The sequence below is a fragment of the Tachysurus fulvidraco genome, chromosome 13 (genome assembly GCF_022655615.1).
Source record: "Tachysurus fulvidraco isolate hzauxx_2018 chromosome 13, HZAU_PFXX_2.0, whole genome shotgun sequence".
Taxonomy (NCBI): Eukaryota; Metazoa; Chordata; class Actinopteri; order Siluriformes; family Bagridae; genus Tachysurus; species Tachysurus fulvidraco.
The window spans coordinates 5718099-5742561 of NC_062530.1; the positions used below are offsets into that span (position 1 = coordinate 5718099).

The 24463-nt window shown below is 38.2% G+C and overlaps 1 protein-coding gene across 1 annotated transcript in view; it reads left to right on the plus strand.

Annotated features, from left to right (window-relative positions):
• si:cabz01090165.1 (uncharacterized protein LOC100333421 homolog) overlaps positions 1 to 24463 on the plus strand; it is a 163270-nt gene that overhangs the window by 128482 nt on the left and 10325 nt on the right. The window contains exon 3 of the mRNA XM_027179574.2: positions 20386 to 21756. Coding sequence (XP_027035375.1) covers positions 20396 to 21756 — 1361 coding nt within the window. The 5' untranslated portion in view covers positions 20386 to 20395. The remainder of the gene's footprint in view (positions 1 to 20385; positions 21757 to 24463) is intronic.

Consider the following 24463-nt stretch of genomic DNA (forward strand, 5'->3'; position numbering starts at 1 on the left):
TCCAGTTATTAGTTTGCTCTCATCTATCTATTAACTCACCCATTTCCAATTAGCCCTCATTAACTTCAGAACATTTATTTGACCCCTGCTTGGTTTTGACCATTTTGACCAAGAGTATGTCTCTTGGATATACTGTATGTATTTAAAAAAGGGTTGAGATTTTGGTGCTGTTAGTAGCATACATATGTATTTCGGGTCACTGAAAACAACACTTAAATACACTTAAAGTTGGACAAATTGTATTGTAGTTTAAATTTCAAAATTGAAGCAATAGTTCCACATCATCAACAGTCCACACATACATTCTTACATATGTTTTGTCCTGTTCTGTTATGTTCTGTACATATGTCTTTATTTATCAATTTTGGAAACACATACTGTAGCAAGCAAGCAAGATATTTTATGGTTTGGAAATTTGTTAGCCACTGTGCCAGTCTTTTGTCGAGTTGTAATTTAATGTCATCATGGACCCTTGGCAACCTTGTCCGAAAAGAAACCCCCCCAAAAAAACCCATAAATTGATATCTCAAACTATACTGACAAATGTCAGTCAGTGACTCATTTAAATGCTTTCGATCGTCTTTTGCTGCTAATGAAAGTGTAACTGGATTATGAAATGGTATTTGTTGCTTTTGCTCTCCACACCTCCAAAGATAACTACAAAGTTAGGTGCAGACTGGAGCTTTAGGGTATGTACACTTGAAATAGACATACTGGAATTATGATACCGTAGTGCCAAAAGGAATTAAAAAGAAAAAAGCAGCAAATGCCACAAAACTTGGTGAATCGTTCTTCATGTTGCAGTAGAACACTAACCTGAGGGATACTGCTAAAGCAACCAGCAATGAGTCACTGACCTGACCTGAACTGAACAACTAACGTACTGAAGACAAGACCAAGACAAATTAGAAAAAACATTTTTTTTTTTTCAATGTACTTGACACATTGAATAATATATTATCATACTTGCCACTGTGGCAAATCAACTAAAAGGTGCTGTATAAAATGGCTGGCAAATTATCAACAAGAACAATACACTACATCTGGGAATATATCTGGACCTTAGACTTATCACTTACAAGGGATTTCAAATAATTAAAAATACGTTCTAATTCAGGGGCCTCCAATCTTTTCAAGGGTTTTAGTAGACTCTGGTGTGGCTTCTGTTTGGTTGGAATGAAAACCTGCACCCACACCGGCCCTTTGCGGATAAGATTGGAGACTGCTGTTCTAATTGAAGGACTATGCTTATAAGGAGTTCCTATTCTTTAAAGAAACTGACATGCTGCGCTGAATATCCAATACTGTGTCAGTCTAATTACTTATGGGCTGTATCTCTAAAACTGATCTAAAGGCCTAATGAGCTGTCCATGAACTGCTGTCCCATTAGTCTGACACTGCAGGTGAGAAACCACTGACCTTGACCCAGAGTTGGGTGGCCTTGGTACTAAAGGGAGAATTATTTCTCATTGCCTTTCTAGTGTATCTTGTTTGCTCTCACTGCTGTGTGACCATGGGTGCAGAGAAAATGAGGAAGCATCTAATGTGTTTTTGTGAATAGCTGGCAGAACAAAACATGTAAAGAAGATCACACACAGCAAGCTGATGTGCTAAAGATGGTTATAGTATTCGTTCTTTCATTCGTTGTTTTTTTTTCATTCACTCCTTCATATCTTTTTCAGCATCTTCTTTATTCTGCTCAGGGTTGCAGTGGATCTGGAGCTTTTCCTAGTAAAACTAGACATATTACCTTAGGTGGGATTCCTACTCTGTTTTCTACAGGTTCCTACTCTCTTTCATACCTAGGCACAATTTATACTGTAGTAATCAATCTACATACTGTGTAGGTTTGCTTTTGACAATGATTCAAAATTAGAAATCTTAGGGGAAATCCACACCACTGTGTTGCCTTTTATGCATTACTAATTAAAAACTTAACATATAACTTATTTTGGCAAACATAATGCATAAGATTGTGCCCTGTGACCTGTTGTTACCTCTTCTAATGGGTCCCCCACCTAGTCTGGGACTCCAGATTTCCTGTGACCATATGTATATCTATAAACAGTATAGAAAATGAATGGATGGATATATGGATGGATGGATGGATGGATGGATGGATGGGTGTTACAGGCAAGATATTAAAACAGTTTCCCCAAAAATACCATCAAATCTTGACTCATGAAACTACCATTACTGTCATAGCTAGCTCTGCATCTAGCACCCAAGCCTGTTGTTTGCATTGTGTTTCTCAATGCTTTGTTGTGTTTTTTCAATACTTTCTGGTCAGGTTTCTTTGTTTTCAACACTTAAAGTAAAATGTGAGTTGCTGCAAACACCCCAACAGCTGTGCCGAAGCTTGTCCGCATAAATTGTAAGAGCTGTAAACCCTCAGTAAAAAACTGTAAAGCCACAGTTTATTTTTCCTGACATCAATGATGACTGAGCTGACACATAGTTATATTAGAATATTTTAGAGTTTAGGCAGTAAACATTTTACAAAGAATATAAAAATCATACTTAACACAATGCCAGGCTTTGGTACCTCTTATGTGTCAACAGAATGGACACCTTTCTATCAAAGTACTGTTTATATCAGCATAAGAGTGTGATTTCTGAGGCACTTCTAAAGAGTGATTGAGTTGATGCCTATTATGAAGGTCTGACTCATGCAGTATTGTTAAGAGAAGAATGTGCTTTAGAGCACCGGTGGGATCAGGACTCTAAGAGTCAGGAGTAAATCCTTAATCAACCGAAACAATTCCAGCAAAAGAAATTAATATAGTTGATCTCTTTGGTCGATCTCAGTGCAGTATTCTGAAAAAAGTCATCCCCAATGCTTCCCAGGATGATGAAGAGAAAAAGGTAAATTTAATAGCCAGGGTGATTTGAGAGTATACTGCCATGTCTGCCATAATGGAACAATGCCATTCAGATTAACCAGAAGGGAATCAAGACATTCTCATTATCAATTTGTCTGATCATTTGCTTACAGTATGTATGTGCACAATGGCCACTTAGTTGCTGAAGGTTCCTCATTAAAGTATAAGCTTGAGCTCAGGTTACTGCCCCTGTGGATGCTTTTCCTGTATTCATGTGGGCTTCTTCCAAATTCTCCAGGTTTTCTGCAACCTCACAAAACATGGTTGATTTTTTTTTTAGTTGACTGGCTAAGTTGGATTGCCCGTAGGTGTGAATGAGGGTGTAAATACATCCAAGGTGTTTTGTGCATACATCTTTTTCCAAGGTGTTTTTCCACCTCACAGGAAAGGCTCCAGATCCACTATAATAATGACCAGTAGTGATCCATGAAGATAGATAGATGAATAAATGATTGAATGACTAAATTTTTTAATAGGTAGATGTTCTCATTGTGCCGCTCCACCAGCATACCCATGAGCCTTCTTTCTTCAGTTTGATTAAGATGTCTTTTCTGTTATGACAGAAATGTTTTAATGGGTTGTCTCTTCCAGCAGGTGTTAACATTGATTGAACATTGCTGTGTTTATGGCTTTCATTCAGTTCTGCATCTTGTTTGTTTATTTGTATAGTATGTGTGTGGGTTTCCCAATAAGGGAAGAAGTTTTTTACATTGCTTTCTGGTCAAGCTTCTTCCTTGCTGACACTTGGTGAAGTAAAATGTTTGCTTTCCTGTGATCAACTCAACAGCTGCTCAGCGACTTGCCATGCCGTCCGTTTGAAACGCCTGAGAAATTGTATGGCCACAATCTGTTTATATTGCCAACATTATTAATTCTGACTGAGTCTCTTATTAGTTGACACATGGTTATATTAGAAAAGGTTGAAGTTTAAGCCATAAACAATTTAAAAAAACAATTAAGAATCATTTAACACCATAAAAGAATTATAACCAATTGGTACATCTTTGCCAACAGTTCAATGGAAGGAGTGTTTTCAAAAACTCTGGAACTCTAAAATAGTTCATAAAGGAACGTTTAAGGTGACGTTTACTGTTCTAATGAATGCAAAAACAAATTGTAATGCCTTAGCTGGGATTTTAACTAACACCCAATTACTCATACTTGTTTTGTATATCAGATGCATGAGCAGCAAAGAGGAACACATTTCCCCAATGCTCTCAGATTATGTTCATGTTATATAATAACGCAAACATAATAAAGAACATATGGCAATTTTACTTCAAATCTTCTGCATTTTCACATTGTTTTTGTTTGCTGAATAGCTGGGCTCACTGCACAGCTTGCATCATTTGGTTTGACAGAAATTAATATATGTTTCGTGTCCAGCATCAGGCATGTCATGCTACATGGTACTGGACTGATTTTGCCTCGCTGGCATCGGTTAAATTAGTTTATTTATTTATTTATTTATTTACTTATATATTTATTTATTTATTTATTTGTTTGTTTGTTTGTTTGTTTATTTATTTATTTATTATGGAACTGATTTAAATGTAATGGATAGTTAACAGGGTAGAAAAAAAAAGAAATGCACATTTTAGTAATCTTGTAGCTTTTGTTCGTAATCTAGGTTTTGGTGTTATTCATTTTATTTGGATTAAGAATAAATAAGATATGTAAGTAATAACAGAAAAGGGAAAAGGCTGTTATAGCATGCCAGGGAGTTGTGATGCAGCCTGATGCAAAGCGAAGCTACTTTTACCATCCCATAGTTGAATATCTTCTATGCTATTATTAACAGCATGTCCTTGAAGTGCTTTATGTATCTTCTACCACAAAGAGTTTACCAAAGATTTAATTTTTTTATTTCTCCACAATCAAACCTTTTTTTTTTAACCAAACGTTGTTTTAACCGTTTCTAACCATATTCCTGTTTGTCAGCTAATTCCTGTTATTAATTATAAACCTCAACTGTTATTACATGCCTTATATCCCTCACCAATCTCTCTGTTTATTTCCCTTTCTTGAAGTGACTGCTTACACAAAACTTAGTTTGCTTTATCAAATAATAAACACATTTTTTCACATCTTTGGCCTTTCACATCTTCGAGCTTGTGAAAAACAAGTATGACAATATATTATTCAATGTGTCAAGTACATTGGAAAAAAAAAGGGGTTTTAATTATAGCCAGCACTATTTCTGTCAAAGCAAAAAAAAAAAAAAAAGAATAATCAACAATGTTCAATCACTGATAAGATTCAACTGAAGGTAGAATTTGATAAGGCAATAAGGATAAAGTAAGATTAAGGAATGATTTTCATGGTTTGATCAGAAAGAACTGGCAACCTTGTTGTGAAGTTCGTTAAAGATTTTATTAATAAAATCTATAGTAATTTATTAACCTCTTATATGATCAAATTATTTTTTGATTTGATGTGAAAGTGGGGGCATGGTGGCTTAGTGGTTAGCACGTTCGCCTCATGCCTGCAGGGTTGGGGGTTTGATTCCCGCCTCCGCCTTGTGTGTGTGGAGTTTGCATGTTCTCCCCGTGCCTCGGGGGTTTCCTCCAGGTACTCCGGTTTCCTCCCCCAGTCCAAAGACATGCATGGTAGGTTGATTGGCATCTCTGGAAAATTGTCCGCAGTGTGTGAGTGTGTGAGTGAATGAGAGAGTGTGTGCCCTGTGATGGGTTGGCACTCCGTCCAGGGTGTATCCTGCCTTGATGCCCGATGACACCTAAGATAAGCGGTAGAAAATGAGTGAGAGTGAGTGAGTGATGTGAAAGCAAAAGTATAGCCCAGTATAGTGTATAGAAAAAAGTATACTGTTTTATGTCGAAACTGTAAGGGGAAACGCAAAGCCATTGCAAAATAGTCGATTTGTGTTTGATGTTTCACTGTGAAAAAACATTCCTATAATATTGTGTATGTAGAATTTCAGAAATATCCCCAGATTCGTGAGAGTCATGATTTCGTTTTGTGTTCTCCTTCTTTCTGTACATGGATGTGTGTTTGTATGTGCGTGAGTTTGGTATAAGGTGGGAAAGTGTATCTTTGAGACAGAGTAAGTGTGTGGGTGCAGCACTGCACTGTTGTGAGCACGTGGGTGGAGGGGTAATGCACTCTGAAACGCTTTGAGGGCTGCGTGTGTATTATACTGTATGTGTGGATTCTGATTATAACTGAAAGTAGTAGCACTCGATGATATGTTTGTGGACAACACAAAACTTCACTTATCGCCATTGGCTGAATTTCAGCAGTTCTGTGGTCTAAACCGGAATCTGTATTCCTCATTACAACCCTCCACTCCTTGCTTTCTGAAGCTGAGAGTCAAAGCGATGCGCAGTGCACTCTTCCTTGCTGAACGGAGGCCAGTTATTATCGGCGGCAACACTGCTCCTTCTGTGTTACGGGGCGTGAAAGAGGCAGACGAAAAGCAGAGGCATTTGTTTGATGTCTGCCAGGCAAAAAAGAAACCACTGTCCAAAATGGCTGCTAACACGCTTCCGCTTCAGCTGGCATGCCAGGATGACTAGAGGCTAATGCTAACCGAGCATTAGCATTCTGGTCTACTCTGATCAAGAGGTCTTTGCAGGCTCTGAGGACAGAGCTCACACATTCTTTCATGTTCTCTCTCTATCTTTATCTGCCTCTTTTCCAAACAATATTGTTCACTCATGCAGCTCGGATTTGAGATCAAAGCTTCCTTATTCATTCGCTAATTTAACACACATTTTAATAAGTCCCACTCTCGCTCTTGCTCACTCTCGCTCTTTGGCTCACGCTTTCTTTCTCGCTCTTTCTTACTCCCACTTCCCACTTCCTGCTCTCCTCTCAAGGAGTGATGGGCTCAGATAATACAGCTTTAGCAGAAGAAGAAAAAAGCAAGACAAAGAAAAAATAAGGAACCGAACAGTCACGTAGCCCAGCCAAGCGGACTATTAATTCACACATGGCCAGGTTGAATAGGGTGAATATAGCTTGGACAAATTGGTGCAACAATTACATAAGGATAGCGCGCGCACACACACACACACACACACACACACACACACACACACACACACACACACACACACACACACACACTTAAATGACATATGTGATCAGAATATGTCACATTTTTTTAAGTGCCACTTGAAAATTAATGTTATGTCAATCCCCACAAGTGTTAAGGAGGGAGTAAGTTAGAGAGGGTGTGAATAAGTTTAGCCTCACATTTTCACAGAAGAGCTGTATAATTCCACAGATGCAGTATGAGACATGGCTCCTGGATGAGCTTCACCCCTTGGCTTTTTCTGTGATCATCTTGTACCTGTCCTTAGGCAAACACACACACTTAGGTCCCAGAGAGCGTGTTAGCTCCGCATGCGTACCCATGCCGAAAGGATTACAATTGGAATCCCACAATTCGCTTCTACTCGACATCCTTCTCATCTTCTTCTTGACTCCCATCTTATTTTATATATATTTCAGATATAGTTATTTATCCATTTGTAATGCCCAATTTGTAATAGGACTGGTATTAAGTAATCCATTTGATACATCATCACCATGTTTTCAATCAAGATGATGGAGTTGATGACTAGCTACAGTAAGTTTGAAGACAGCAGGATTTAAAATGATTCAAAGCATTAGGCTATTTCAGAACCTTATTGCCAGTGTTTGATAACCAATCTCACACCCATTCCAGCCATAGAGCCTGTAGAAGCGATGTATTTTTTTTTTATTATTACTTTTGCTGCATTTACACAGTTGGGAGACACCCAAGTGCTTTTTAAGTAGAGGTCTGCATACTACACACTATTGGGGATTATTACTATCATGACCTCTCCTGCAAGTACTGTTTCCACCTTAGTTGTCTAATGTTAAGTAACTGAAGCTAGAATGCCCGGTATTTATTTAGGGCAATCCATGAATCGTAATCATGCAGCAACTCTGTGCATGCAGCAACAAACTTGGAAAATCCATTATCATTAAAAAGGGAAAAGCTAGAGTTTAAACCATGAAACAAAGCGAAGCCCGGCTCTGACGTAACTCATGATAAGACTTCACAATGAAACACCGAAACTGCAGGGTACAGTATATGTATAAAAACTAATTAAATGCTAAAAGCAAACAGGTGAAAACAAATGATAACAGACCAATCACAGGGCAGGGCTAGGACCAAAACAAAACAAACACAAAACAAATAAAGCTCATGGACAGTGAACGCTAAACAGAACTGCACCAAGAAGCGAGGCTTTGGGATCAGTAAATGCTACGTCTCGTTTAGTAAGTGCTACGACTTAAGTATGAACAGATTAGTAATTATTTAAATTACTGTGATACTATCCAGTTACTCATGAATGAATGCAAGCAGTATGTGTGTCACACAGTGCCAGTCAGGGTCAAGCTAAAACCCTGTTAGAGTGAACTTAGTAGACAAGAAGAGTTAGAAAAGCAACAAAAACAGTAAAAGACATGATTTCTATGGGTGTTTACTTAAGTGCTTGGTGTAGTTGAGTCTTCTGTTTTAGTTTTGGGAAATTCACTCAACCACTTCAGAGTACTGAGAAGTGTCCTGAATGTATTTATTTATATATATGTTTTTTAAATATCTTAAAGGATGTTCACGATAGAGGCTCGAAGGGAGCATCCTACACTGCATCCCATACCAGAAATTCAATACCATAGATCTTACTTTATTTCTACATTATTTAAATATTCTGTTCAAGATTAAAAGCAACCCACATTAAGGTGAAGTGATTTAAAAAACATTTAATAAAAGCATTCCCTAAAAAAAACAAAACTTGTGTCTCTGAATCTATAATATCCTTCCTTTTTGTCTTTTATCTTTCCTTATGAGATACTGTGAAATGTATTAAGATTTGACCTTTCGCAAGATGTTCATTTCAGCCAGCACCATTTAAGATACATCTACTTGATGTGTTTTAAGACACAAATTACAAAATTATTTAAATATGTCTACAGAAAGCTGGAACTAAGGTGAACAGAAACTAAACTAGTGAACTGGCATCAAGAGCTTTCATTAAAGAATTCAACAAATTTAAAACAAGCATTGGTCCAAAAAAGACATGACTAATAGTTATTCATTTGATAAACAACATGAGTAATATAATATGTATGGAGTTCCATCAGCTGAATAAGTATGTCGACGTTGCATAAATCCTCGCTGCTCTACTTTGTAAGCTAGTTTATCAAAAGCATTGAAGCATAGAAATAGTTACAATTCGTTCATGTCATTAACTATTGCGCATGTGCTTAGAGATGATTTATATCAGAAATATATCATATAAAAAGAAATATGTAGTCATATTCATTCATTTTCTACCGCTTATCTGAACTACCTCGGGTCACGGGGCGCCTGTGCCTATCTCAGGCGTCATTGGGCATCAAGGCAGGATACACCCTGGACGGAGTGCCAATCCATCGCAGGGCACACACACTCTCATTCACTCACACACACTACGGACAATTTTCCAGAGATGCCAATCAACCTACCATGCATGTCTTTGGACCGGGGGATTAAACCGGAGTACCCGGAGGAAACCCCCGAGGCACGGGGAGAACATGCAAACTCCACACACACAAGGCGGAGGTGGGAATCGAACCCCCAACTATGGAGGTGTGAGGCGAACCACTAAGCCACCATGCCCCCTAGCAGAAATATAATTAGATAAAATAATATGATTTCAGCAAGCACACGGCTTACTAGCCAAACAATGCAAAAAAAGATGACTGTTACTTTTTCCAGATAAAAATGGATGACAAGACAGATGTCTTTTTATTACAGTAGTAAAAGTTGCAACGTAGCACATAACAGGAAGATAGCAGTTTAAATTGTTCCTACCACCATCCTGGGCTTCAGTCATTAAACATATAGGAATGTACCAAACATTCCTCCAAAAATCAATTTTATGTGATTGATAACCAATCATCCTTGTGATTATCCAGTCATACATTTGTTTTTTTGCCTCAGAGACACTGTAGATGGCATATTTATTTCATATTTTATTCCACGCTGTAATTTTGAAAGATGTTGAGCTGTCCTCAGAGGATAGATACTTCGAGTACATTTGTGGGGTTCATGTTGGAGAGATTAGTCTGTAGGCTTATCCATTTGTTTCTTGCTGCTCGAACATATAAAGCTTGTGTACTGGTCTTTTAGTTTTGCTTTATGATGTGTCTTCAGTGTTGCGTAAGATGTCTGATGGTCTGCTCAGCATTCACAGGAGGTGGATGTCAAATCTACCTTAAATAAGGTTCCCTAAATTCTGGCTTCCATGTGTATGTTCATCTGCTGGCTGAAGAAATGAATACCATCCTTCAGTTTCCTTGGAGACTTTTCCATGCATCTAATAGGAAGATTTCTCCAGCTGTCATTGGTGATGCCTCGTGTTCTCCAAGTGAATGTCATATTAGCTGAATGTGCAAACCAGCGCGAGCAACATCGTTTCACTACACATATATGCTACCAATCTCGGTAGTTAAAACTCTTCTATCTTTATCAAATCCTTCTTTGCCAAATGAACATTCTAATGTACATAGACTTGGATTTAAATTAACACTGTAGATGATAAAGTATCACCAAATATAAGGTCAACTTCGGTGGTGTTCATTTGATACCGAGGCAATTTGCTGTGTAGTTCTCACATAAAAGTGAGAAGAGCTCAGTGTCAGCATTCTTTGCTTTCACAAAGTAAATGTAGAAGGTCAAAGCTCAGAGCCTCCACCATGTAATTTGTGATGGTGCACCACTTGGGAACCTGAATTATCTATTTAATCCATCAATTTTCTGGACTGCTTAAGAGCCTACAGAGTTACACAGGGAACCTGGATTTTATCCCAGGGTACTTAGGGCAGAAGGCAGGACACAGCTATACTCATTCACGCACTATGGACAATTTAAAGATGCTTACAATGTTTTTTTGGGGGGAGCACATAAGGCAGGAATCAAACCATCTACCCAGGAGGTGCAAGACAAACTTAGCCACAGTTTCTCATATAATACATATTATCCATGTTATTTAAAAATAGTAAGTTTATGCAGAGTGGTTAGCATTTCGGTCCTCTGATACTCCATGCATCTTTTGCACACTTTTCTGGCCACAACCTTCCCCGGCATGAAGCTTGTAGTCTGATTGGCTCTTCTATGTTTTCCCAAATTGTTTCCTTAAGTTTTGTTCTTTTCTTTTTGCAGGAAGTAATCATTGGATTCAAAAAATGTTCACAGATCCCATCTATTAAGGTTTTTAAAGGTTCTTCTTAGTGACCTTAGTGGTAAATAAACCACCACTTTTTGGTCAATTGCAATCAGTGAAATTGCCTTTTCTGTGAAAGTATTGGCCACCTTTAGACCTTCTAAGTGAAGTTAGAGCTCTGGTTTGGGAGACTATAAGCTACGTCCTCATATGATCATCCTGATCTAATGACAAAATTCATAGGAATGAGAATAAGAGTGATTGTGTTGGATTAGATACAAATGAAATTCTTAGAACAGTTATAACCACTAATCCATTCTCCCTTAGCTATTCGTCACTTCCTAATTTCTAAGAGTTGACGTTTGGCTTATAAGACTTATGAGTCATGAATCAATGTGAATAGGCAAATAAGAAGGGTTTAAATTTGCCGTTCACTTTAAAGTCAGTTCTTATTGTGACTGACAATTCAACACAATTTTAACACATTTGGACTTTTACTGTTTATGCATTTTTAATTAATCTATACTTTAATGAATCTATACTGTATTATTTTAATTACATCATATACTGGTATATACTTTTTGTATTAAATATATATATATATATATATATATATATATATATATATATATATATATATATATATATATATATATATATATATATATATATATATATATATCACTGGTTACATTAAGCATTTCTATTATTGCTTATGAATGTGTATATGAATGTGTATATTAATTAAATGGTCATATATTAGCAGCGTAGGTATTTTTGTGTTTATTCTGTCTGTGTAGAGGCATGTGTGTGATTCTAAGCTTCTCTGCTGAACACTTGCAGAAGCATGCTCTGCCAAAGGTCAGCCCTATTAAAGACAGCAGCGGGGCGGATCATGGCGTAATTACTAACACTAACACCATTTACACTTTTGCTGCACTGGACAGATTAGCGATACTGTTTCTGCCTGCATTGATGCCTCAGCATCATTACTGTCATCTCCTGCACTTTACAGTCCCACTCCTGGGGAGCTAAGCGTGGCTCACTGTGGGCTGAAGAGGGCTAGATAGAGTGCGTTTGGTTGTTTAATATAATTGGGATGATGCACAGCCCCTGGAAGCCATAGTAGCGGTGACTGCAAGAGGAGTGTTGATGGATCTGCCAAGTGCATCTGTAAGAGTATGTATAGGAGGTCCACAGCTCTCCTGTCACACTCATACTCTGCTTGCACACTGTTTTGCCTAAAATGCAGAGGAATGAGAGCTAGCATGATTGGGACCTAGTGCTTTAGGACGAATATGCAATCTGGCATTTCTGGTTTTTATGCAAATGTGAACAAATTTGGGACATGTAACAAAAAAGAGAGACTATTTAGGTGTTAGATGTGTGTGAAAGACAAAAATTAGATGTAGGTGTAGATGTGTGCGAATGTGAGCTGGGAAATTCAGGTTAAAATGATTGTTATTCACAGAAAGTGCTCTGTGAATATTCATAGAGGTGTAAATATGCAAATTTGAACTGCAGGAGCAGTAGACTTTTTAGAGCACTGTATATAATTTAGGAATTCTCATCCAGAAATAACAAACATGCAGTCACACTGTACGCCCAAATCACCCTCTGTGCCACAAACTAGCTTTATTATGGTAAATTGAGTCGGATTATAATATTCATAAGCAAAGCAATTATGATACAAAAGTGTATAATCAATGTGTAACCAACTAAGAGACGTGCAAGGGGCATCCGGCTTCATTTTTAAAGGATACCAGTTAATTACCAGTTAAGAAACACATAATAGTAGTGGACAAATATGAATGAACATTTTTCTTCTTTTAAAAGTGTTAATAGCATCCTTGTGGTTACAGTGAGTTGGCTGTTTTGTGAGTGATTGTTCCCAGTATGTGGGCTTGTGTTTATTTGATAGGAAATGCTCCCATTTGAGTGGTATTAACACCAAGCGCTATGCTAACCTAGTTGTCGTGTGCCATGCAGACTCTCTTGCTTTCACCTCTCATCCCTGTGGTAATGCATGCAGGTGCAGCCTGCCTTTGGCTAATGCGCAGTAAAGAATAATTGCTAGACAAGCACCTATCCGACCCATCCTTTCTTTCAAAACCTGAACAACCTGCAATTACACAGCACTCAAGCGGTCAAAACTATATTCCCCGCCACTCCTTCCACTTGTCCGCCATTAAATGATACTTATCAGATGTCAATATGCAGCACATTTATGGTTAGCTTGAGAGTTGTTGTTTTTTTTTGTGTTTGTTTTTTCCCCCAAGTCATTATGTGCATAAAAGGTGCCACTCTGGAACCCATGCTGGTTGAAATGCCATATTTCGGTCATGGGTGAAGTGTTGCCTGTCTGTTTGTTTGGACACTTTTGCTTGACTTCAGCATGCTAACACATGGGAGTGACTAAAACTCACACCTTATGCCTTGGTGTAAACTTGGTTTTTGCCTTGGGCTACTGTTGTAGAATTCAGAGGAAGTGGAGAACATGCCAGAATGCAAATATCAGTTCTCAATTTCCTGTGTTCACTCTTCACTCTCAATCAGAGCAATGGAGAAAATCACACAGGCAGAATAGATATAAAAATACAGCAGTTTTTGGAGCTCAGACTGAGATTAGGAGCTAATCGGATCAAGAAAATTATTTCTACTGTACTACACAATGTGCAAATAAAACTCACATGCACACACACACACACACACACACACACACACACACACACACACACACACACACACACACACACACACACACACATACACACACACCTGCAGTAATATTCATTCCTGATCTTAAAGGTTTCCAAGAAGAGCAATTAGGCCATGTTTACTACTGAGTTGATTAAAATAGCACTTCATAACAGTCAGAAAACTAGTGATAACTGGCTTATAGCTGAGAGGCAGATTGCTAAGTATAGGACAAAGTATATTCTAGCTCTTTTTTCGGGGTTGCTAGTTAGAATGTAGTGCATGTTCCAAATTAGTTTACAGTATCTGGATCTTATTCTAGATAAATATATGGGGAAAGGGCAGCACTAGTTAATATAATTGGAATATAGTCTAGTCACATAGTTTAGTATCACCAATAACTATCACCAATAACATGGACAATGACTAGGAAACAAAGCATGGCATGAAACTCATCCTGTTTTCACATCCTTTCAGAAATACTGTAATTAAAAAGATGACAGACTGGAGATTCTACTATAAGCTATTCATCTGCTCAGACTTTGACATTGTTGTTTCTGTAGTAAATGCCCCCGAAATGGATAAACGTTACACAGCCAATCGTACATTGGACATCTGAACATTCGCACTCTTGTGTTTATTGAAAACCAATTTAGTTTCACCTTTGCTGTTATAATAACCACCACTCTTCTAGGAAGACACTAAATTTGGGAGTATGGGGTGCAGCCTGCACTTCAGTTCATTCCAAAGGTGTTCATCGGGTTGAGGTTAGTGTTCTATTCGTTGAGGTTGTGCAGGAAATCGAGTTCTTCCACACCAATGCTGGCAAATCACATTTTCTCAGACCTCAGTACTGTATGTGCACAGGGTTGAACCTGTTTGGGAACCTACAGTTCAGTCAAGGGAAATCTTACACTACAGCATACAAAGGAAAAAAAAAAAACATTTGAGAAGACTGGAAGACCCTCATATGGATGTGATGGTATTGACTACTGTGCTATTTTTTCTTTAAGCTTCTTCCCCCCCCCTTGGGGAACCATAGATTCAGTGGGAAACTCTAATGTTGGCTGTTTCATTGTCAGCAGTAGAAGTAGAAGACATTTAGGATGTTATGTGATCTTAATTGTTGAAAGTTTTCTGTGAAGAGACATTTATTTAAAAAAGAAAAAAGAAAATCTCCAGTATCAGCACTTTGCAACAGTTAAAGTAAAATCAAAGCTGCAATTATTTTATAATTGCTATAACTAGAAGCAGCTAAAATTAATGATGCATATATTTAAAAACAAAAATGCAACCACTTGTAAATTCCTGTGGTATAAGTAGACTAAATCGATTCAAGGTGTGCTTTTAGAGGAAAAACTTTTTTCCCCATTTGTACTTTCTGTTTTTAATATTGTTGATTATTTTCCTATAACAGCACACCTCATCTGTATTTTTTCCTCCTACAATAAAACTGCATGTAACATTTGAAAAAGCTTCAATGATTTTTTTTTACTCGCACTTCTTTATAATGTGTTATTCCTACTATCAAATCAAAAACTTGTAATTACCATAATTCTGACAAGCTGTGAATACACTATCAATGTCTGTCAATTCACAGCTTGCGATTATTATAAATTTTTTTCCAATTCCATGATGTCACAGTACTTCTGTGAAGTGTCTTTCATTTAAAATATCTTATCATATCTAATAGGCTTTATCATTCATGCCACAGCTGAGCTAAACCCATGTTGCATAGCCATAGTGTCTCTCACTCACTCACTCACTCTCACTCATTTTCTACCGCTTTATCCGAACTATCTCGGGTCACGGGGAGCCTGTGCCTCAGGCATCTTATCTCAGGCATCATTGGGCTTCAAGGCAGGATACACCCTGGACGGAGTGCCAACCCATCGCAGGGCACACACACACTCTCTTTCACTCACACACTCACACATTACGGACAATTTTCCAGAGATGCCAATCAACCTACCATGCATGTCTTTGGACTGGGGGAGGAAACCGGAGTACCCGGAGGAAACCCCCGAGGCACGGGGAGAACATGCAAGTCATAGTGTCTCAAACTTTGTAATTTGTTTTTTTTTTTTAAAAAAAAGGACACACTGTACATAGTTTTGCCTGAACTGTATCTTGCTTTAACCTCTGAATCTCCTAGGCAGTGATCTACATACCTTTTCTATTAGTTTCACTGTACCTACTTATTAATTCATACCAGTCACTTGATAATATGCACTAAAATGTATAACTGAATAATAAGCTTGGTTCCACAGAATTGTAAAGAATTTTTTAGCTTAATGTTCTAGGTTAAACATTGTATACTTGCTGTAACAATTATTTTATTTCCAAAAAAAAAAAAATAAGCCACAATTATCCAAAACCAGACCTTGTTATTCTAGTTCCCATCCTTCTGGATCTTCTGCTAGAAAAAAATGTAAACATCAAACCTAGCTTTGTTGCCTTAGGATTAACATTTTATGTGGAAAACTTTGCAAATGGTCCATTCAATAGGGCATCCTCAAGAGCCAGTATCTGCAATAAAGCATGCATGTGGCTGGCTTGATTGACTATATTAAGTATTTAGATGGCTGGAATGCTTTGTACATACTCAGGCTGTTGGGTTTCAAAGATTCTTAGACTCACCTCCACCTGTACCTCTCTGAATCATTAATGCATGCAGCCATTATGGGCAAAAAATAGAAAACAGAAGAGTGTATAAAGTAGGCTTAAGTAAATTCTATTGACGTCTACAGTGAAAGAGTATGGAGTTATACTGTATGTACTAAAAGTAATCCCTCGCTTTACTTATTGAATGATGCATTTCCAGCTAAGCTAAATGTCTAGGAATCTCACAAGCAAGTGAAAATATTGATATATTATATGGATCTAAAATAATTGATTTATCCATATTGAGTTCATGTGATAATATTACAGTAAACAAAATCAAACATAATTAGACCTATTTCTTTCCTAATTTTAAGTCTGAAATATAATTCTTTTGATTTGCCAATTCAGTATTTTATTTTTATTCTTTAGATTTATTTAAAGATCAGAAGATGAATATGTGCAGAGAGTTTAGAATTTCAGCTTTTATTTCTTGTGATTTTTATATTAGTCTACCCAATTTTTAGCTGACCAAAATATTGAACCATGTGACTGACCGAGTAACCAGATGTGTCCCGTTAGGCCGATAAGTTAAATGCTTGGTTTTAGCCTTCAATTTCACCTATATAGACTGCATTTGTTGTTAATAAAAAAATAAGCCATCCTGAAGATCAGTGAGCTGTCTATTGAAGAAATGCAAGCCATTTTGGCACTTAAAAGAGGGGAAATAAAATGGAGGCATTGCACACACATTAGGTAAAGCCAGTACAATCATTGGACTGTCCTGCAAAAGATAGAATCCACTGGTGACTGCCAAGGAAAACAATAAAACCTGATGAAGATTTGCTGTGGAACTGTGTGAAATCTATTAAGAAAAAAACCCAAAACAACAGTCAGCGACATCAACAACAATGTAAGAGTATAGCAGTACCACATACCATAACACAAGATACAAACCACTTATCAGTGGTAAAAATCAGAAGACCAGAATTCACAAGTATATATATATAGCCACAAAATTCTGCAACCGATTGTAACCAAATTGTGGAGGTTCGTCTTACTTTACCAAAGTGATGGAAAAACTCTCTCACGTGTGTGAAAAATAGTGGTGGTAGTGGTAGTGCTTAGGTTTGCAAGGCTGCTTCTGAAACAGGCTCACTAATCATTTAGATGATAGAACTCCTGATGGAGGCAGCAGAATCAATTCTGAAGTCAACAAAATCATTCTGTCTGCCATAACAATGAATTTAGACAATGATCCAAAACATACTGCCAACACAATAAAATGTGAAAGGTTTTTGACTGGCCAAGTCAATCCCAGACCTCAACCCAATTGAGTATCATATCTCCTTCTTAAAAGGAGAAAGGGAGAAACCCCCTGAAACAAAACAACATCTGAAATAGGGTGGGGTAATAGCCTGGAAATGCATCGCGAAAGAAGAAAAAAATCGAAACAATTTGGTGTTATCATTGAGGGCATGATGCAGCTATTGGAAGCAATGGGTATGCAAACATACTAAATATAAAAAAACTACAATTTTTTATTTTATTTTATTGAATTAAATTCAGGGGGGCACAGTGGCTTAGTGGTTAGCACGTTTGCCTCACACCTCCAGAGTTGGGGGTTCGATTCCCACCTCCGCCTTGGATGTGTGGAGTTTGCATGTCTCCCCGTGCCTCGGGGGTTTCCTCCAGGTACTCCGGTTTCCTCCTCCGGTCCAAAGACATGCATGGTAGGTTGATTGGCATCTCTGGAAAATTGTCCGTAGTGTGTGATTGCGTGAGTTAATGAGAGTGTGTGTGTGCCCTGTGATGGGTTGGCACTCCGTCCAGGGTGTATCCTGCCTCGATGCCCGATGACGCCTGAGATCCCCGTGCACAGGCTCCCCGTGACCCGAGAAGTTCGGATAATCTTATATCTGTGCTCAGCCAAAAAATTTTATAAAAAAGTTCTGTACTTTATGTTTAACACATCTCAAGAAATATCAATTTCCCAAATGTCTTTGGTTTATAGTACAAACAAATGCATTGGCTTTGCTGTTCCAACAGTTTCGTAGGGGACCGTAATTACAGCGTTAACATATCAATGATTATGCATCTTTGTTAAATGACAACATATTGGAAATCTGTTTATTACTAGCTTTAGTTTGTGTAGCACATTCAACGTACAAGTCCCAGGCAATGAGTTGTTACTATAGAAACAATAATGATGTGATTTGATTTACAGTCCGGATGACTGTCGGAGTTGCCGTTAATCACATCTGAGAATCTGAGAATTCAACATCATTCTGTTGTGGTGTAATCAATTTTATGACACACCAATGCTTAGTACTAAATGTGAACATAGCAGGTGACTACACATAATGCATCTTTGTTTATCCATCTTATCCCGACATACTGTGGTTGACTCACCAACGCACACTGGGATGGAAGATGGCAGGTGCAGAAACCTGGCAGAGGAAGTGGAGAAGTGTTATGCTGCTCTTGCTGGAAGAGGAGGAGCACTGAGTGTCTCTTGCGTATTTATATGTGAGGCACATCTTTTTGCTCCATCACATTTCAGACAACGTTCTACAAATATGTGCTTGTATAAGGCTGATGCAACACTCCTCTGAGCAGAGAGTAGGGGAAAAGAGAAAACTAAAAAGGCATACCTTTCCTTAGTTAGTTGTGTGGATAATAGCTGTTTCTCAGGGGTGGCCATGACTTTGTGTGTAATATAGAGTGGGGGCTTAAGCTCGCCTAGCTGCATCACCACTTCCTTCAACTCAAACACTCATATTCCAACTCCTATTCCTTTCCCTGCCTATTCCTTTCCATGCCATGCCACTTTTCCACACACGAAGCCCATAGCTCGATGTTTCCCCCTGCTGACTGAGAGGCGTAAAATAGCTCCACTGTTTCCTCCTCCACTGCAGATGGCATGTCCCTTTCATCTCTCCTTACACAGCTTACTGATATTTGTCGAAGCCGTGCACTGGCTGTGAAAATAATTACATTTATGTGCTTTTGTGCAAAAGTTATTAATGTGGAAGTATGTGCACAAACAATAAAGGGTCACAAATCAGATATTCATTAGCATTGGCAGTGAGTGTTAGCACAAAATAATTACTCATATTCACGCAGCTGGTGCAACGATCTCACTGTATCATATATAAATTTGATGGAGGCAGGGGTGGTGTCATATATTCTTACTGTGATGTGGTGCAGGGCAATTAAGTTTAGCATGCTGGCAGCTCTGGTACAACCTCTCTATAACTAACACGCACACACACTCCTCTTTTCTACTCTGCAGTTCCTGCCTGCATACATTACAGTAAGGAGTGGCAGTATGTTTTTGTATAACACAAGAATGCATTAAGTGATTCGAAGCATGACATACATTATTTTTCCTGGGTATCAGCACTGGGGATTGTATGCATTATCTTTAAATCTTTCACTAATCTGAGTTTGCTTGTGGCAGTTTGTAAATTTGTAATGCAATGGTCCAAGTATCTGTGAGATTAAGTAATTAGATTGCTTCTGTATGCCTTAAAACAGATGCAAAATATAGTACGTAATTAAAAAAGTCAATTTAAATAGCTCAATGAAGACAAACAATCTATACACTGTCGTGGGGCAGTGTATTAACTGATTCTCAACAGTTTGTCATAACATATCTATCTAATTTATTAATGACCACCTAAATTCATTTTAAATTGACATGTAGGGCTTGAGTGTATAGATCTAATGAACTTCAAAAAGCATAAATTATTATTAAAATTAGTTATCTGGCAAGTTGACAGTCGTTTTACATGTAGTTGGCAGTCTGCAGATGTATTTTTGCTGTCTGTTGAGTGTCTATATTGTACAATGTGTTTTGGCTCAGAATTTAGGTCTCTTCTCTTCCCTCGGGTGAATGTCTGTGTGTGAGAGAGAGGCAGCAAGAGAAATCCAGAGTGTGTACTTCACATGCATGCTAAAATCTCTTTCTCTGTGTTGGTTGTCTTCTGATTTTGCAGGAGTGCAGCCATGGAACGAGTGCTCTTGTGCCTGTCTCTGTTGGTGCTGCCCATTGCAGCTATGCTGTGCCCAAAGCGTTGCACCTGTCAGAATCTCCTCCCCTCCTACACAGTTCTTTGTGCCAAGACAGGCCTGCTCTTCGTGCCGCCCAACATTGACCGGCAAACGGCCGAGCTTCGGCTCATGGACAACTTCATTACCACGCTCAGACACCGTGACTTTGCCAACATGAGCAGCCTCATCCACCTGACTCTGTCTCGCAACACTATCAGCCTCATTCTGCCCTATGCCTTTGCTGACCTGCAGGAGCTTCATGCGCTTCACCTTGATGGCAACCGGCTGACGGCGCTGGATGACACACACCTGCAAGGCCTGGTTAATCTGCGCCACCTAATCCTTGCCAATAACCAGCTGCAACACATTTCCCACGGCGCCTTCCAAGACTTCCTAGAGACTCTAGAGGATCTGGATCTGTCCTATAACAACCTGGTAAATGTCCCATGGGACACCATAGCTCTTCTTGTCAGTGTCAATACACTTAGCTTGGATCACAACCTTATCGAGTTTGTGCCTGAGGGCATTTTTTCCAACTTGCACAAGCTAGCAAGGCTGGATATGACCTCCAACAAGCTGAAGAAGATTCCTCCAGACCCACTGTTCTTGCGCATACCAGTTTATGCTAAAACAAAGGGCTCACCACTAACCGCACTAGTACTGAGCTTTGGTGGAAATCCACTGCACTGCAACTGTGAGCTGGTTTGGCTGAGGAGACTGACACGGGAGGACGACCTTGAGACATGCGCCTCTCCTAAAGAACTAGCTGGAAAGTATTTCTGGACTATACGTGAGGAGGAGTTTGTGTGTGAGCCACCCATGATCACAAGGCACACTTCTAAGATGTTTGTAATGGAGGGTCAAGAGGTGAGCTTGAGATGCAGGTCTGTGGGGGATCCTGAACCTACAACACACTGGGTGAGTCCGGATGGCAAACTGATTGCGAACACATCTAGAACAACGGCTTATGAGAACGGATCTCTAGACATCCTTACAGCTACAGTGAAAGATTCAGGTGTGTTTACTTGTATAGCGTCTAACGCAGCTGGAGAGGCCACGGCCCCTGTGGAACTTGTGGTGAACCCCTCGCCACATTATGACCCTAAACTTGAACCTGAACCAGGACCTTCAGACATGCCCACCTCCATCAAGTCAAACAGCAGTGGGGGGCAGACACGAGTGGAACAGCGGGTCAGCGTGACCGAGATAACAGCTACATCGGTCACTATCCGCTGGCCTTCACAAAGCCATATCCCTGGGGTTCGCATGTACCAGATCCAATACAACAGCACCACGGATGAAATCCTCATTTACAGGTTAGTGTGACTTGGCTTTCTGATTTATTATTTACAACACCAGATGGTAATATTTTTTGGAATTGAATCTCTGCAGGGATCACTGTGCGACATTTACTGCATCTGTCAGAGTTCACAGAATCCACAGATCTTTCCTGTCTTACACATGATCAGCTAAGACTAAGGTTTCGGTTAAGTGTCTTACTCCGAATAAGAATATTCCTATTATGGCTGATTTGTAGTTTTTGAAGCAAGTGTCAGATGAAATATGTACAATTCCTTGTAGTCTATCTGATTGGCATGTGTTGTGGAAAGAAATTCTCTTTATTTAAGTTTATTAATGTTAATGCTAGCAGTTGTTATCCAGAAGATAAATGGCATAAGATGTAGAACAAGATAAAGACTTATTATTATTGTTCTTTAAAGTATCTGCTTCCTGGGTCATCCTGAATATCCTGCAACACTGCAATGAACATTTCAGTTCATTTTGGCTTACATATCCATTCATACTGTAAAGGAGATAGCAAAAAACAAACCTGTTAATGAGACAATTCAGATTATTTTATTTTGCAACAATTAGGCAGTTTTCAACACCTAGAGGATGATTTATCATGTTATTCTTGTGAGAGAATGTGTGCAATCATGCAGGAAAGTGTAATTGCATGAGATGGGATGATGAGGAGATCCCATCCCACACAGTGTCTGTCAGTCATGTCAGTCAGCCAAAGATGAGGTGTTGCTTGAAGATTTGCCACTTATAGTTTTGTGCAAGGAAAGTGTTTAAAGGGATCACAGGAACCTATTTGCTGAGAGTGAGAACTGGTACAGTCGATTTGGTTTACCCAGTGTAATTTTAGTTGATCTCTGCCAGCAAGTCAACCCACTTTTTGAGAGGCCAAAAAAAAAATGCAGCGACAGCAAGGAAGCAATGTTTTTTTTTTTACTTAATATAATTTAAACATATGTTATATTTCTATTTGCAGACATTTCTATGTGTAAGGGTGTGTTTGTCTGTGCATAAGCAGAGTAGTTCTGATTGTGTAGGATTTATCAACGTCCATTATGTATAGCTCTACATAGGTGTATATAATAAATGCCATTTTTCCTGTAATAAATCTGGCTCTGCATACTTTGACAAATAATGCCCAATTATTTACAAAAAAAAAACTTAATAAATATGCAAATGCAAATTTTCACCCAATGGGCAAGTTGGCAGGTGTTAATTTTATGCTATTAGAATGAAAGTACTGTATAATTTTACAATGCACCTTAAAACATGCTTATGTATCTTTTATCAGTTTTATAGATAAACTATCCCAGGTAAGTAAAGGTACAATGGACATATTGTTTATGCCTCAAAGATTTGTGTCATATATTATGTGAAATCATCTTTTTCACAAGCCACATGATAATAAAGTTAATGGTTTCTAGTTGATAAACAGTTAATGTATGACGCAAACACTATATTCAGAAGGTAATTCATAATGGCAATAAATGTGGTCTAATGGTTCACCATATTGGTAAATTTCCATTTGGTTGGTGCATTTAGCTTATTATTCCTTTCCAATGTACCATCATAGCTCATCAAACTGTAATGACTGAAAATAGCTTTCTAAAGTTGATATTCTATTTCATTAATAAATTGATTCTCCATTTAGCTTGCAGGAGAATAGGCCTGCTGTTGGCTTTTTGTCTATTTATTTTAGACAGAACCTTCCGAATCAATGCAAACGACCTTAAATGAAGGCCGACTGCATGGCGACACAACAATATGATGAAAGAGCATTTGTAAAGGAATGATCCAGTAGATATATTTCTATATGAGTCCATTCCCATTGGAGCACTGAGATCTGGATTTGTATGAGGACGATCATGAAACATGATGAGTCTCATCATTTACATACAGATGAAGGGAAGAACACATTAAAAGTGACTACGGTACGATCAAGTTTGCACATGACAAAGGAAAAAAGAATGACCTCAAAACCAAGGCAAAACCGCAGTGGTGTTCCAGGCTTTCTTCTTTAAAGCCAAACTTTCCCATCCATTTCTCCTTTGCTTTGTGCTCATTATTTTTAAACCACACACAGGGGCAGGAAATAAAAACACAAGCTGTAAATTAACTGTTTATTCTCACCAGTTACAACCAGCCATGATTTATGCCACATTCAAAAATGTGTATAGACTTTTCTTTCTCAGTGACTGAAAAAGAAATCACTAGTTCATCTGTCTTTACAGATGTTTTCTTTACAGATGTTTTTACAGATATTTTGATTGTTTTTTTCTTTCCAGAGTTTTTTTTTTTTGTTTGTTTTTTTTTTTTGCCATGTAAAGTGGCTACAATATTTTTTCCCCCTTTTTTTTTAATATTCAGCAGTGGTCCTTTCATTACTGTCTCTTGTGATTTCTCATTGAAATCATCTGTAAGGGAATAATTAATTTCTGCCATGTCTCCATGGACAGATTAAGAGCATAAAAAGATGCACACCAAAAATCAATATGTTGTTAATTATGCAAAAAAACAAAAACAAAAAAAACAAAAAAAAACAAGAAAGTAGTTTGGTTTTTTTGATGATTGCAAAAAAGAAATAAAAACATTGCTCAGAATCAATTAAATACTGGGCTCCATCATGGAAGATGCTGAGAAAATAACTGAAGAGGCGAATGACTAAACTTGATGTTCGGGTCAAGATAAAGAATTATGGAAAGGAACTGGGGAGGAATAAGT